This window comes from Bubalus bubalis, chromosome 3 (genome assembly GCF_019923935.1).
Source record: "Bubalus bubalis isolate 160015118507 breed Murrah chromosome 3, NDDB_SH_1, whole genome shotgun sequence".
In the NCBI taxonomy this organism is placed as follows: Eukaryota; Metazoa; Chordata; class Mammalia; order Artiodactyla; family Bovidae; genus Bubalus; species Bubalus bubalis.
Genome location: NC_059159.1, coordinates 162,894,656 through 162,910,807, shown reverse-complemented (window position 1 = coordinate 162,910,807; position 16,152 = coordinate 162,894,656). Strand labels below are relative to the sequence as shown.

General features: G+C 37.4%; 1 protein-coding gene across 1 annotated transcript in view; it reads left to right on the top strand.

Moving 5' to 3' along the window:
* The window catches only part of SHOC1 (shortage in chiasmata 1), a 90,122-nt gene that overhangs the window by 64,407 nt on the left and 9,563 nt on the right, over nucleotides 1-16,152 (top strand). Inside the window, exons 20-23 of the mRNA XM_044938467.2 lie at nucleotides 412-529; nucleotides 1,868-1,979; nucleotides 4,857-4,978; nucleotides 9,743-9,836. Of these exons, the coding sequence (XP_044794402.2) occupies nucleotides 412-529; nucleotides 1,868-1,979; nucleotides 4,857-4,978; nucleotides 9,743-9,836 (446 nt within the window). The remainder of the gene's footprint in view (nucleotides 1-411; nucleotides 530-1,867; nucleotides 1,980-4,856; nucleotides 4,979-9,742; nucleotides 9,837-16,152) is intronic.

Genomic DNA, 16,152 nt, shown 5'->3' with positions numbered 1-16,152 from the left:
TCCCGTGGACAGAGGAGCCTGGTAAGCTGCTGTCCATGGGGTTGCACAGAGTCGGACACGACTGAGGCGACTTAGCAAGCATGCATGCATTGGAGAAGGAAATGGCAACCCACTCCAGTATTCTTGCCTGGAGAATCCCAGGGACAGAGGAGCCTGGTGGGCTGCCATCTATGGGGTCGCACAGAGTCGGACCCGACTGAAGCAACTTAGCAGCGGCACCAGCAGTAGAATAACATGTGGTTTTTATTTTATTCTTCAGGCCTTTATTCTGAATTCATATTTTTTCAATGAACATGTTTTATTTTTATACTACTCCTTGAATATATGTCTGTTATTCTCATGTTTAGTAAAAAGAGGAAGAACAGAGGGAGGAGAAAAAAGAGACATATTGATCATGTTTTTCATATTTAGGAAGCAGCTTGCTTGATAGTTTTGGTGGTTTTCTCTTGGAAATTCAGATTCCATATATGTTTTTTGCATCTGAAGGACTTCTTAATACTCCAGAAATACTACGGTTGTTAGAATCCAAGTAAGTTATTGATTCCATAACTTTAGCAAAGATATATATATACCATAATGGACTAAATATTATGTTATAATGTGGCACTATTTCTTTCTGATTCAAGCCTGGAATTACATCACACAAGATAGTTTTCCATAGAGTTTATGTCAATTTAAACTTCTCTCCCTATAGCATACCATCATACATATTGAATATTGTCTTTTTTGGTATATATCAATTTTATAGAGAAATAATATTTATTTCAATTCATATTTTAATTGCATTTCTACTGTTACCAACAAATATGAATATTTTATGTTGGGGGTGGTTTCTGCAAACTGCATGGTCATATCTTTGGGTCACTGATATTGAGAATGAGTATTCTGATTTAGAGGACTTTAAATACTGCTTAGGGACTCCCCTGGTGGTCTAGTGGTTAGGACTTTGCTTTCCAATGCAGGAGGTGCTGGTTCAATCCCTAGCTGGGGAGCTAAGATCCCTCATGCCTCACTGCCAAAAAAAGCAAAGCATAAAACAGAAGTAAAACTGTAACCAATTCAATCAAGACTTAAAAAAATACTGCCTTGGAATCAAGATTATGAAGTTCTGAATGAATTCTCAAGTTTTTAGGCCTTTCAAATGATATAAAAACTTTATCATAGCATACAAGTTGTCACAGAAAGATTAGACATTGGGCTGTCTATATCAAGGAAGGATAATTATGCTGTGACCTTAGTTAAAATGCAGATCTATTTTCCACGCTTTTGTTTTTGTATCTTAAGACTGTGGGGCATTCAAGAAAACTATGAGCTTATAAAAGTTAGTTAAAATCTAGATCACTTTTTAGGAGAAAGAAAAGAAAATTTTGATAAATGTAGAATGTTTTGATTTAATGAATTATTACTTATGGAGCCAGAATAAATTGATCAAGATGTTTATAATAGGGGGATTCCCTGGTCATCCAGTGGTTAGGACTCCCTGCTCTCACTACCTAGGGCTGGGTTCAGTCCTTAGTGGGAGAACTAAAATCCCTCAGGCTGTGTAGGCACTGACAAAGGCACAGCCCCCCAAAACCCCAAAACCAAGCAAACACAAAAGACATTTATAATAGTATCATATACAGTAATATTTAGCAAAATACATAAGGCAGCACATATCTCAACTAATCTGTCATAGACTGAATAATTCAAAGTCTATATAATTCATAGTCTGAATTATTCATAAACTCAAGTTTATAAAGTAGAATAAATTGACGTATGAAATTTGCAAAGTCATTCAAATAGTCTGATATGCCAGAGGACAATCTAGTTTTTCTTAAAGAATTTTTCTTAGCCATATGTCACCCGAAAATACTGTATTTTACAGCTATAACATCACACTAGTGGAGAGATGCTGCAGCGAGTCACTGAAACTCTTTGGAGGTACAGAGCATTATGTGGTGATGACAATTGATGAGCACACTGCTGTAATTTTGCAGGTAAAACTATACAGTAAAAAAATGTAAATCAAATGTATTAAAATGTATGTGTCACCATGTAAACATTATCAGAGATTATAGTTTAAAGAGCTTCAGTTCAGTTCAGTTCAGTCACTCAGTCGTGTCTGACTCTTTGCGACCCCATGAATTGCAGCACGCCAGGCCTCCCTGTCCATCACCAACTCCCGGAGTTCACCCAAACTCATGTCCATTGAGTCGGTGATGCCATCCAACCATCTCATCCTCTGTTGTTCCTTCTCCTTCTGCCCTCAATCTTTCCCAGCATCAGGTCTTTTCAAATGAGACAGTTCTTCGAATCAGGTGGCCAAAGTATTCGAGTTTCAGCTTCAACATGAGTCCTTCCAATGAACACTCAGGACTGATCTCCTTTAGGATGGACGGGTTGGATCTCCTTGCAGTCCAAGGGACTCTCAAGAGCCTTCTCCAACACCACAGTTCAAAAGCATGAATTCTTCAGCACTCAGCTTTCTTCACAGTCCAACTCTCACATCCATATATGACTACTGGAAAAACCATAGCCTTGACTAGATGGACCTTTGTTGGCAAAGTAATGTCTCTGCTTTTCAATATGCTATCTAGGTTGGTCATAACTTTCCTTCCAAGGAGTAAGCATATTTTAATTTCATGGCTGTAGTCACCATCTGCAGTGATTTTGAAGCCCCAAAAAATAAAGTCTGACACTGTTTCCACTGTTTCCCCATCTATTTCCCATGAAGTGATGGGACCAGATGCCATGATCTTCGTTTTAACTACACTCTATTCATGATTTCTTCCAAAACTTTGCAAAAGGGCCATAAGTGCTAAAATCATCACTGTGGAAAATGGCTATTACCAGCCTTTTTCAATACCTTATAATTTTTAACATACTTTAAGAAGGCAGAGCAAATAGAAACTCTTTAATATTATGTCAGTTCAGTTCAGTTGCTCAGTCATGTCTGACTATTTGTAACCCCATGGACTGCAGCACACCAGGCTTCCCTGTCTATCACCAACTCCCGGAGTTTGCTTAAACTCATATCCAGCCAGTGATGCCATTCAACCATCTTATCCTCTGTTGTCCCCTTCTCCTCCCGCCTTCAATCTTTCCCAGCACCAGAGTCTTTTCTAATGAGTCAGTTCTTTGCATCAGGTAGCCAAAGTATTAGACCTTCAGCTTCAGCATCAGTCCTTCCAATGAATATTCAGGACTGATTTCCTTTAGGATTGATTAGTTTGATCTCCTTACAGTCCAGGGGACTCTCAAGAGTCTTCTCCAACACCACAGTTAAAAAGCATCAATTCTTCAGTGCTCAGCTTTCTTTATGGTCCAACTCTCACATCCATACATGACTATTGGAAAAACCACAGCTTTGACTAGATGGACCATTGTCGGCAAAGTAATGTCTCTGCTTTTTAATATGCTATGTTTGTCATAGCCTTTCTTTCAAGGAGCAAGCACCTTTTAATTGCATGGTTGCAGACAGCATCTGCAGTGATTTTGGAGCCCAAGAAAATAAAGTCTGTCATTGTTTCCATTGTTTCCCCATCTATTTGCCATGAAGTGATGGGACCGGATGCCATGATCTTAGTTTTTTGAATGTTTAGTTTTAAGCCAGATTTTTCACTCTCCTCTATCACTTTCATCAAGATGCTCTTTAGTTCTTCGCTTTCTGCCATAAGGATGGTGTCATCTGCATATCTGAGGTTATTGATATTTCTCCCTGCAATCTTGATTCCAGCTTTTTTAACACACTTTAAGAAGATAGAACAAATATAAAATCTTTAATATTATGTACTGACCTATTTTAAAATACATTTATGGAATAATTATAGTGTTAAAACTTTTAAAAATCAAATTCTAGCCACTGTTTCTTAAAAGGAACTAACATACTAGTCTGTAACTGATAATATGAGATTTCCTCTAAAGTGGGGATTGCCTATAAATAAGGCAGTTTTTTAAAAGAGAGAGAAGATCTCTTTAAAAATTCATATATTTTTGAATTTAAGGTATATGAATCTCCCTGATATGTTTGCTTGATTGGAATGCAAATTACAATTAATTTAATAGTGTGGGAGTGGAGAGCAGAAACCAGTTTGATGGTATGGAGTATACATTAAGGTAGAAGTCTGATAAAAAAAAAAAAAGAAGTCTGATGACAAGCAAATATAATAATGTAAGAATTATATGACAGAAACAAAAAAACTGTTAGAAAAGTTCTTATAGGATATTGTGTCTTACATATTTAAATTTCTTAAATAACAATTATTTGTGGGAGGGATATCCTGTTTGGGAAAACTTTTAATCCTTGCTTACATTACATAATTTACTGTTAGAATAAAACACTTCCTGAATTATTCGTTCTATCAAAAATTAATTTTGTTAAAGGAGATAAGGGATTCTAGATCATCAGTGAGAAATTCCAATAAATCTATTAGCTGCGTTTTCATCTTCCTTAAATAAGTATTTAGTAGAGATCATCAGCGAGAAATTCCAATAAATCTATTAGCTGCATTTTCATCTTCCTTAAATAAGTATTTAGTACAGATCATCCCACAGGGTTTTGTCCTTAAGAGTAGTCAGATCCGAGTCTACAGAGGATTTTGCCCAAATAGGAGCACTCTGTAGGCTGCTTTCTTCCTGTCTAGGACTTTGGGAGGTTAATGAACCTTCCTGGCTGAGGCCATCATTAACGGTTTTACATCTATTGTAGCTTTTCCCCTACTGCTTTCAGTGTGACTTTTATTTTTCCATAAAAAGCCCATACCCATGCTTCTTCTCAAGTTATAATTTATATATTATAGATTCTTGAAATATAATAACAATAATGTTATAACAACTGGTCAACCTAGTGAATATTTTAATTTATTTTCTGGTAGGACCTAGAAGAATTAAACTGTGAGAAGGCATCAGACAATATCATTATGAGACTGATGGCATTATCATTCCAGTACAGCTATTGTTGGATAATTTTATATGCCAAAAAGCCATTAAACTCAGAGTAAGTAACAATTCTCCATCCAAAGTCACATATATAACTGTTAAGTTATTCAGTCTTCTTTGAACAAAAGTAGCTATGTCAATTTTCCTCTTGTTCACCTAGTTTGCTTTAAGTAAGGGATTCTCAAGGTGGAAGGAAGCAAGTCCATAGGAAGACAAATCAGAATTTTGGAGATGATCTATTTCCCCTGGAAACAGAACAAATCATCTTCCCCTCCTTTTCCTCACTAAGAATTGTTGCCTTAAGTGTTTCACTTTTTGTTCATTTTTAATTCTGGATTCATCTGTTATTGCTGCTAAGTCGCTTCAGTCATGTCCAACTCTGTGTGACCCCATTGACTGCAGCCTACCAGGCTTCTCCATCCATGGGATTCTCCAGGCAAGAACACTGGAGTGGGGTGCCATTTCCTTTTCCAATACATGAAAGTGGAAAGTGAAAGTGAAGTCGTTCAGTCATGTCCGACTCTTAGTGACCCCATGGACTGCAGCCTACCAGGCTCCTCCATCCATGGGATTTTCCAGGCAACAGTACTGGAGTGGGGAGCCATTGCCTTCTCCCATCTGTTATTAGGTTGGTGCTAAAGTAAAATTGCAGTTGGTGCAACAGTAATTGAGGTCCAAAAATAATTGCAGTTGACTTTTGCACCAACCTGTTACTTTTGTTCCAGACGCAATTATTATCACTTTTGCACCAACCACAATTACTTTTGAACCACAATTACTTTTTCGCCAACTGCTTAACCTCAATTTCTTCTGCACCAACAGCAATTACTTTTGCACCAATCTAACAAGTCATTCTTAAATCACTCCTCCCTAAAAATCGTGTGAAAATACACTAACTAGCATCTTACTATACTTTCTTCCACTGATGCTCTTAACTGAAAAATTACCCCCCAAACCCATGCCAAGACACTGGCTCTAGTTATCATCATGTGTCTCTCCTTTGCCTCATTCTGAGTTTTATGAATGTACTGCTTTCACTTTCTCCTTTTACTCTTTGAAATCTAGCTTTTGTCTCTACCTCTATACTGATCTCTCTCTCTCAGAGGTCACTCATCATTTGTGGCTTTTTGATGATCAGCTCCAAAAATATTTCTACTTCACTGCCTTGAAGTATTTAAGACTATTGTCAGTGCCTTCTGTCTTGAAACTCTTCAGTTCCATGGCACTTGCATGTTTCTGATCTTCTATCTCACCATTTCTTCTCTGACTTTACCTCTTCTTCTTCCTTGTCCCAGTCTCGAAATAGATCTGAAATCTCTCTTTTCCTTCTATTTTGTCCATTAGAAATCTTATCCTCTCAATAGCTTCAGTCAACATCTTTCTGCATATAATTATTGTATTTATATCTGCAGCTGCAGTCTCTCTTTGAAATCTCTGACATGTGTCTCTAACTTTACATATAATATTTCCATTCTGATATTCCACAGGCTCTCAAATTTTACGTAGTATGAATTCACTATATTCTCTATTCCGGCCCAAAATGTATCTGCTCTTTTCTTTCCTTTAGCTATTTATGACCATTGCCTCCCTTTCAGTCACCAAGACTGGAAAACAAATGCTATAGATTCAACCAGAGTACTTTCTCTTTCATCCGTCCCCTCACTCTACCTATATTACCAACATTTTGATTCAGATTCTCATTATTCTATGTGGACAATTATAACAAACTACCAATGCTTTCCCCACCTCCAGATGGCTCTCAATGTTACTTTCCATAACCCATCATACACACAATTAATATTCCCAAAACTAGGCTCATATTATTTCACCCTGATAAAATACCTTCACTGACTTCCCCATTATTTCCTGAATACATAGACCATTCGCCCTAATATTCAAAATCTTCAGAATATAATCCCAACTTATATTTTCAGGCATACTTTTCACTGCTTTCTATTTCAATCAGAAGTTCTGCTCATTGGCTTGCAAACAGGGTCCTTGCTTTCCTACTTCTAGTTTAATTCATACAGTTCTATCTTTCTACAATATTCCCTGTATATGCATGTACACGCCATCCTGTCCAACTCTTTGTGACTCCATGGACTGTAGCCCACCAGGCTCCTCTCTCCATGGAATTTTCCAGACAAGAATACTGGAGCAAGTTGACATTTCCTTCTCCAGGGGATCTTCTCAGCCCAGGGGGATCAAACCCGCGTGTCTTGCAACTCCTGCTTGGCAGACAGGTTCTTTACCAGGTTAGTCACTAAGGAAACTCCCACCATCGTCCCTACTTCCTCCAACTATTTCATCTGGTGAAACTGTGCCTGTTGTTTAAAGGCCAATCTACTTTTTCTATTCGACCTGTCTTCAGTATCCTCCACTCATGCATACAGATCAATATTTAGTTGTAAACTTTCCATCCTTCAAATTTCTTAGCTCCCTGTTTTTTCCTCATCTTTGATATTTATCATGTTTAGTTTTATACTATCATTTTGGAGCCCTTGCCCTATAGCACTGGCCACGTTGCTTTCACTTGATAGATTCTTGGTAAATACTCCTTGACTGAATGAATCAATCTTTCCAATTAAGCTGCACACTAGTCATTCACTTTTCTAATCTCTACAATAGTACGTAAACCATACCACATCAGTCATAGTAGAAGTTTCAAAAATATTCTTTAGTTATTAGATAAGGCACAGATATCTTATTTAACATTCTTGTTTGACTCCATTTTTGCTTATCTTACTGTACCAAGCTCTTCATATACAATTATTATTATGTGGGGAGAAGTGTAAGTCAGAATGTAAGAATATGAACAACTTGGTTCTTATTACTTCTTCTATTAACAATAATCTCTAGCACTCATTTAACCTAGTTTTTCCTTTCTACCAGAACTGAAAAATTAAAATAATTATTCAGGTCTCAAATCTTCACTTTGAAGATTAATAAAGGCTATAATGCATTTTAAGCTTTATCAAGAACTTGGAGGTATTCTGGATAAACAATTGATTTGAAATTTTTTAAAGTTGTTTTTAGATTGGTATCCACCTAGAGATGCAAATGTAGTACAAGAGATGATAAGAGGAGATTTCCACTTATTTTTATCCAGATTTTCATGAAAAAATTAAGTAATAGTCTGAGATATATTTATGTTCAGGGTGTGAAGAATTATCATTTATTCACAATAATATATTATTCTAAAATGTAGTTCTTTCCAGACTTCTAGGTATCTCAGTTCCATATTTCTAGAAGATTGGAACATTTTAAAAGTATTTTAATTAACTGACCAAATGAGAAAAATTTAAACTACAAAATAAATTGTTCCAGTTATCACTACCTTAGTCATTCATGCCATTAGTTCTTGCTTGAGAAAAAGTGCTAGGAATCCCCAAGACAACTCCCAAGTTTGGTGCTTTGTTAAGGAGTATTCATAGCACTGAGCATATTCTTGTGCTCATGGCTATGATTTATTACAGTGAACAGTTACAAAGCAAATTCAGCAAAGGGGGAAAGGGTATGGAGCAAATTCCAGGGTAAACTAGGAGGAAGCTTCCAAGAGTCCTCTCCTAGTAGAGTCACACAGAACATGCTTAATTTTCCCAGCAACGAGTTGTGCCCACACTTGTGAAATGTTGTCTATCAGGAAACTCACCAGACACTGACTGCCCAGGGCATTTATTAAGAGCTAGTCACAAATCCAAACTCTAGACTCCAAAAAGAAAGCAAGTGTTCAATAGAAACCACATTGTTCATACAAACAGTTTAGGCGCAGTGAGCCAGGCTCTCTTATCAGCCACTCTTATGAAAACAGCTTGCCTGAAAAAGAAGCCAGCAGACGAAAGAAGAGGCAGGAAATTAAGAAAGCCATTGCCTCAGTGACGTGGTTCGAATTCCAGGGTCCAACAATGTCTTCTCCTGGACCCACAGTGATATGAACCAATAAATTTCTTTTTTGTTGCTTGGAGTACTTAAAGTGGATAAAGGTAATAGAAATATTCACTCACAGCTCAAGAGTCACATTTGACCTGCTTAATAACTATAGAAGGAAAAAAGGGGTGTTTTTAAGAATTATTGAGATATAACTGATTTATAAGATTGTGTAAGTTTAAGGAGTACAATCTGTTGATTTGATATATTTATATGTTGCTGTTTAGTCATTGAGTCATGTCTGACCTTTTGTGACCCTATGGACTGTAGCCTCATAGGCTCCTCTGTCAGTGGGATTCTCCAGGCAAGAATACTGCAGTGGGGAGCCATTCCCTCTCCAGGGTATCTTCCCAACCCAGAGATCAAACCCAGGTCTCCCACACTGCAGGCAGATTCCTTGCCATCTGAGCCACTGGAGAAGCCCCTGTATTTATATATTGCAATATAATTATAATTATCACCTTGGTGTTAGTTAACACCTCCATCACATCACATAATGATCATTTTAAAGAGTGTTTTTTTCCCCCAACAGTTCAGGGAAAAGCCTCAGGGAGAAATCTAGTTATTCTTACTTTGGTCATGTGTTCATATCTGAACCTGATACTTTGGCCAGGAAGATGAAGTATTCTATTTGGCTAGGTTTCAATCACATAGCCATCCCTGGGGCCAGTAAGAGGATAAGTTAAACTTCTCCCCACCCCGCCCCCACCCCCCAACAGAGCATTCTCTAGATTTAACAGTACTGTTGAAGAAAGGAGGTGGAATTGTTTTTACAAAAGAGTGCTGAGTAGACAAAAAATATGACATTATGACATGTGGAAAATAAAATAAATTTTTAATAAGTACAATCAGACATCAAATGAGTAGAATATAATAACATATATATATATTTTAGGTACCATCTTACAGAAAAGACTCTTCATCACCTAGCACTGATTTATGCAGCTTTGGTTTCATCTGGGCTAAAATCAGAAGAACTGGATGTAAAGGTATTCTTTTTCTATATGTTTGTTCATGAGTATTTTTCATAAACCAAAATTATAATGAAACTCAACTGCCCCATGAGAAGAAACATTACATGGGTAAACTAAAAAAATATTGAAAGCCATATAAAGAACAGTTTTCAAATTAACATATATTCTTTAAACTTAAATTTCTACTCTAAAAGCCTTTAATGAATTTAAATTCATAATTTGTCTCTACCTCTGACATTTTTTGGAAACATGTCAGAATATGAATAAAATTAAATATCCCTTGATCAAAAATATTCACTTATGGAAGATATACTCTTTATATCTATATAAAATAGAAATTTTATGACGTATGAATAGAGCAATACCTTGGTGATCTCTAATCAATCTTCTTTCTTGGCTTTGTTCAATGTCCCACTCTGACGTTTAGATAGTTTCTCCAAATGGAGGGCTCAGTTCTCTACTGTTATCACTTTATATTCTTTCTTTGATAAACTCAGACATTTCCCACAAATTTAGCTTTCATGTCTAAGAAAATCCTTAACATTTTCCTAACTTTTCTTAAAGTCTGCACCAATATTCTAGAATTCTACTGGAAATGCCTACATGAATATCCCACAGGTACCTCAAACTCTGCATATCCAAAACACAATTTGTATCCTCCCCCAAGGCAATGGCACCCCACTCCAGTACTCTTGCCTGGAAAATCCCATGGACGGAGGAGCCTGGTAGGCTGCAGTCCATGGGATCTCTAAGAGTCGGACACGACTGAGCGACTTCACTTTCACTTTTCACTTTCATGCATTGGAGAAGGAAATGGCAACCCACTCCAGTGTTCTTGCCTGGAGAATCCCAGGGACAGAGGAGCCTGGTAGGAGGCCATCTATGGGGTCGCACAGAGTTGGACACAACTTAGCAGCAGCAGCAGCAAAACAAATACATGGCCAGTTATTTGCACAGTAAAAATGGGTTTGTATGGGATCAACAAATAATTGCAATTTAGGGTCTGCAACATTAGAAACCATGGGAAATATGGGAAACCATGTGCAAGTCCAGGTGCAGAAAGGAGAGGGGAACTCTTTTAAAGAGGGAAAAAGAAAGTTGGAAAGTTATAATAAACAAAGAGTCCATTGGAGGAGTTGAGCGTTCAAAGTATAGTGACTTTTCATCAGTGGAGTTGTGACAGTCTCTCATTGGCTGAACTCTTGCCAGGAAAGAAGAAGAAGTATTTCTTCTTACTGGACTCTGCTGTCATGGTAGGACATGAGAGCTCCTCCTTCTGGTCTCCTAACTGTATTTTAATTAACATTTTTGTTAACTTAAAAGTTAACAAACACCTAGTTTATGGCATTACTATTCTAAGCTAATCAGTAGCAAAATCCTCCCTTTAACTCTGCAGCGTCTCTAGATTATGCCTCTCCTTGCTACTCCCATTGCTATTTCCCTAAATAAAGGCCTTTACCTCGTATTTGGAGTTTTTTCCTAATTAATCTCCTTATTTCTACTCTTTTCCCACTCCCATGCATCATGTATATTGACACAATTACATTTCTGAAATACAGATGTGATACTTCACTACCGAGACTGCAAGCTCCTAAAGGAAAGGGAATATGTTTTTTCGTTTTTGTCTTCCTAGCACTAAGCAGAGCCCACATAGCAAACTCTTGAAAAATATGTTGTTGAGTTGAATTGTCTTGCTCAAAAGATCTTCTACAGCCTCCTACATCATCAAAATAGAGTTGACCGCAGCTGATTCAAACTCCTCCACAATTTGACCCATAGCTTAGCTGTGTCTGACTCTTTGGGACCCCATGGACTGTAGCCCATCACCAGGCTCTTCTGTCCATGGAATTCTCTAGTCAGGAATATTGGAGTGGGTTGCCGTTTCCTTCTCCAGGGGATCTTCCTGACCCAAGGATCGAATCCTGTCTCCTGCATTGCAGGCAGGTTCTTTACCATCTGAGTCACCAGGGAAGCCCTAGTAATCCTAGAATCCTTAAAGATATTATTCTACTCACCATTTCCTGAATATGTCTCCACACTATCACCTCTCAGCCATGTGATTCTGTCCTGTCTTTCCCCAGAAATGCTATTCCTTTAAACATTATTGCCTTTAAAAAAATTTGCCCCAATTATACTTGAGATAAATTTCTCCTCCCATCCTCCAAATAACATTTCATATCTTTATTATAATATAAGGTATTTATTCATGTATCATCCACTCTGAACCATGAGAACTAGGCCTTTTCCTTGTAAAACCTATAGCATTCTAGCACAGTGTTTTGTACACAGTAAAAATATTCCACAAACATCCACTGAATAGAATTCAGTGAAAGCAGAACCTGTTAAGAAAATCATCAAATGATCTATTTGAAATAAAATCCAGATAATTTTGATCTTATGATGCATTTTTAACAAAGAAATACAATTCTCAGAAAAGTTATCTGAATAAATGTATATTTCTCAATTATTCACTCAAGGGAGGTTTCACCACTTAATCAGCCTCTTTTCTCTTCACTTAATAGTGAGCAGTGCAAAACATGATTTAGAGAATCATTTTATTCTTCTCTACATGGGGTATCTGATATCAATAAGTGACAGTATTCAGGTACAGTGACATGGCCTACAAAGTATATGTTCCAAGGAAGGCATTTGGGGATGAAATAGGAATTACTGCCCAGGCACAATCCATTCCAAATGAAAGTCTCTTCCTACCTGACTCCAACTATTCCAAAAGCTTTTCAAGTTTTCCTAATGCTCTTAAAAATAGGTCCATTTTTCCATGAAAGTTGAGAAACAAATATGATCAAATTGCTCTAATTTTGTTATTAATATATCACCAATACTCAAGCCTCCCGTTCTCCTACTTGATGACACTGTTACATTAAAGGGAGTTACCTAGACATATTATTTTAGAATAATTTGGTAATATGGCTTTTGGCTTTTCAGTTCAGTTCAGTCGCTCAGTCATGTCCAACTCTTTGCAACCCCATGGATGGCAGCAGGCCAGGCCTCCCTGTCCATCACCAAGCTCCCGGAGCTTACTCAAACTTATGTCCATTTAGTCAGTGATGCCATCCAACCATCTATCTCATCCTCTGTCATCCCCTCCTCCTCCTGCCTTCAAACTTTCCCAGCATCAGGGTCTTTTCAAATGAGTCAGTTCTTCACATCAGATGGCCAAAGTATTGGCGTTTCAGCTGCAACATCAGTCCTTCCACTCAACACTCAGGAGTGATTTCCTTTAGGATGGACTGGTTGGATCTCCTGCAGTCCAAGGGACTCTCAAGAGTCTTCTCCAACACCACAGTTCAAAAGCATCAATTCTTTGGCACTCAGCTTTCTTTATAGTCCAACTCTCACATCCATGCATGACTACTGGAAAAACCATAGCCTTGACTAGACAGACCTTTGTTGGCAAAGTAATGTCTTTGCTTTTTAATATGCTGTCTAGGTTGGTCATAACTTCTCTTCAAAGGAGTAAGCATCTTTTAAGTTCATGGCTGCAGTCGCCATCTGCAGTGATTTTGGAGCCGCAAAACATAAAGTCTGCCACTGTTTCCACTGTTTCCCCATCTATTTCCCATGAAGTGATGGGACCAGATGCCATGATCTTAGTTTTCTGAATGTTGAGCTTTAAGCCAACTTTTTCATTCTCTTCTTTCACATTCATCAAGAGGCTCTTTAGTTCTTCTTCACTTTTTGCCATAAGGGTGGTGTCATCTGCATATCTGAGGTTATTGTTATTTCTCCCAGCAATCTTGATTCCAGCTTGTGCTTCTTCCAGCCCAGCATTTCTCATGATGTACTCTGCATACAAGTTAAATAAGCAGAGTGACAATATACAGCCTTGACAGACTCCTTTTCCTATTTGAAACCAGTCTGTTGTTTCATGTCCAGTTCTAACTGTTGCTTCCTGACCTGCATATAGGTTTCTCAAGAGGCAGGTCAGGTGGTCTGGTATTCCCAACTCTTGAAGAATTTTCCACAGTTTATTGTGATCCACACAGTCAAAGGCTTTGGCATAGTCAATAAAGCAGAAATAGATGTTTTTCTGGAACTCTCTTGCTTTTTCCATGATCCACAGATGTTGGCAATTTGATCTCTGGTTCCTCTGCCTTTTCTAAATCCAGCTTGAACATCTGGAAGTTCACAGTTCATGTATTGTTGAAGTTTGGCTTGGAGAATTTTGAGAATTACTTTACTAGTGTGTAAGATGAGTGCAATTGTGCAGTAGTTTGAGCATTCTTTGGCATTGCCTTTCTTAGGGATTGGAATGAAAACTGACCTTTCCCAGTCCTGTGGACACTGCTGAGTTTTCCAAATTTGCTGACATATCGAGTGCAGCACTTTCATAGCATCATCTTTTAGGATTTGAAATAGCTCAACTGGAATTTCATCACCTCCACTAGCTTTGTTCGCAGTGATGCTTTCTAAGGCCCACTTGACTTTGTATTCCAGGATGTTTGGCTCTAGGTGAGTGATCACACCATTGTGATTATCTGGGTCATGAAGATTTTTTTGGTATAGTTCTTCTATGTATTCTTGCCACCTCTTCTTAATATCTTCTGCTTCTGTTAGGTCCATACCATTTCTGTCCTTTATCAAGCCCATCTTTGCATGAAATGTTCCCTTGGTATCTCTAATTTTCTTGAAGAGATCTCTCGTCTTTCCTATTCTATTGTTTTCCTCTATTTCTTTGCACTGATCTCTGAGGAAGGCTTTCTTATCTCTCCTTGCTATTCTTTGGAACCCTGCATTCAAATGGGTATATCTTTGCTCTTCTTTGCTTTTCGCTTCTCTTGTTTTCAAGTTATTTGTAAGGCCTCCCCAGACAGCCATTTTGCTTTTTTGCATTTCTTGGCCTTTTGCATTTTTGGCCTTTAGGGCCGAAAAAAATCCATCAAGTTGGATAACTTTTTTATTTCCAAGCATTTGGAAAGCCTAGCCATAAAAAGAGTATTGCGAAATTTAAATATATTTTCTTAAAGTAAAAGAAAATACTGCTACTATTTTACTGTTAGTATTTCATCCCATATTTTACTCTAAAATTCAAAAAAAGTTCTATCAATTTCTTAAGAACTCTCTTTGTAGAAAAATGTATAGATACACACATGCAAATTTTTGAAAACAATGTTAGGCGGGGGTTCTTGACTCTCCCAAAGTCTAGCTAGGAGCTCCAGAATCCCCACCCTAGCGTATAGGTAACAGTCATTACCATTATAAAATTATGCCCTTTAAAATAAAATTTATATTTAAATGTCTCAGATCTTCTCAAAACATCCAAAACTTTTAATAAAATAAATCTGGAATCAAACCGTGTATTTCTGTGTATTCTGTATATTTAATATAAAGAAAGTCCTTCTTTAGTATGCATATGTTATTTTTCAGTCACTAAGTCATATCTAACTCTTTGTGAACCCAGGGACTGCAACATTCCAGGCTTCCCTGTCCTTCATGATTTCCAGAAATTTGCTCGAACTCATGTCCATTGCTTTGTATTTGTTATTCTTTTGAAAGAAAAGAAAATGTCATAATTATTTTTGTGAAGTTTGTACAGTCTTTGTTTCTTAAGTTTCTACCACTGGACAGAATATTTATATTATTAAGATATGATTGTTTACGGCAGTATTCTCCATCCACTTTAAACTGCTAACCCATGAATTAGTTATCTTTCTGTAAACAAAATCCAAAAGATGAAGAAGATAAAAATAGAAATGAAAGCGGAAGGAAAAGGCTGGCATTTCAGAAGAGAGAACGGCATGGAGGAAAACATAAGTGACAGATAGGAAGTAGGGGGTATTAAAAACTCCTTTTAGAGTTAAGTTTAACACTTCTCAGGTGGCTCAGTGGTGAAGAATCCACCTGCCAATGCAGGAGATGCAGGTTCGATCTCTGGGTCAGGAAGATCCCCTGGAGGAGGAAATGGCAACCCACTCCAGCATTTTTGCCTGGGCAATCCCATAGACAGAGGAGCCTGGAGGGCTACAGTTCACAGTGTCACAGAGTCAGACACGACTGAGTGACTGAGCATGCGGTTTTAACACATACATATTGACAGGGGTATCTTAACATCAAGTAAGCCATGATTGGATGAACAATTCCAAAAAACATATTAAATCAAAACATATTTTTCTTTTTGAATACAGCATCAAATTAATCTAATAAACATCCTTATTTTTCAACTTTGTTTTTAAAAAATCTTGCACTATATCTTTCAGTCTTATTTTTACATGAGAACTATTAGGTTTAACCTACAAAAAAGCAAAATATTAAATATTACTAGTGACATCCAAATTTCTCTTCTTCTAATACAGATGAAATAAAACACCAA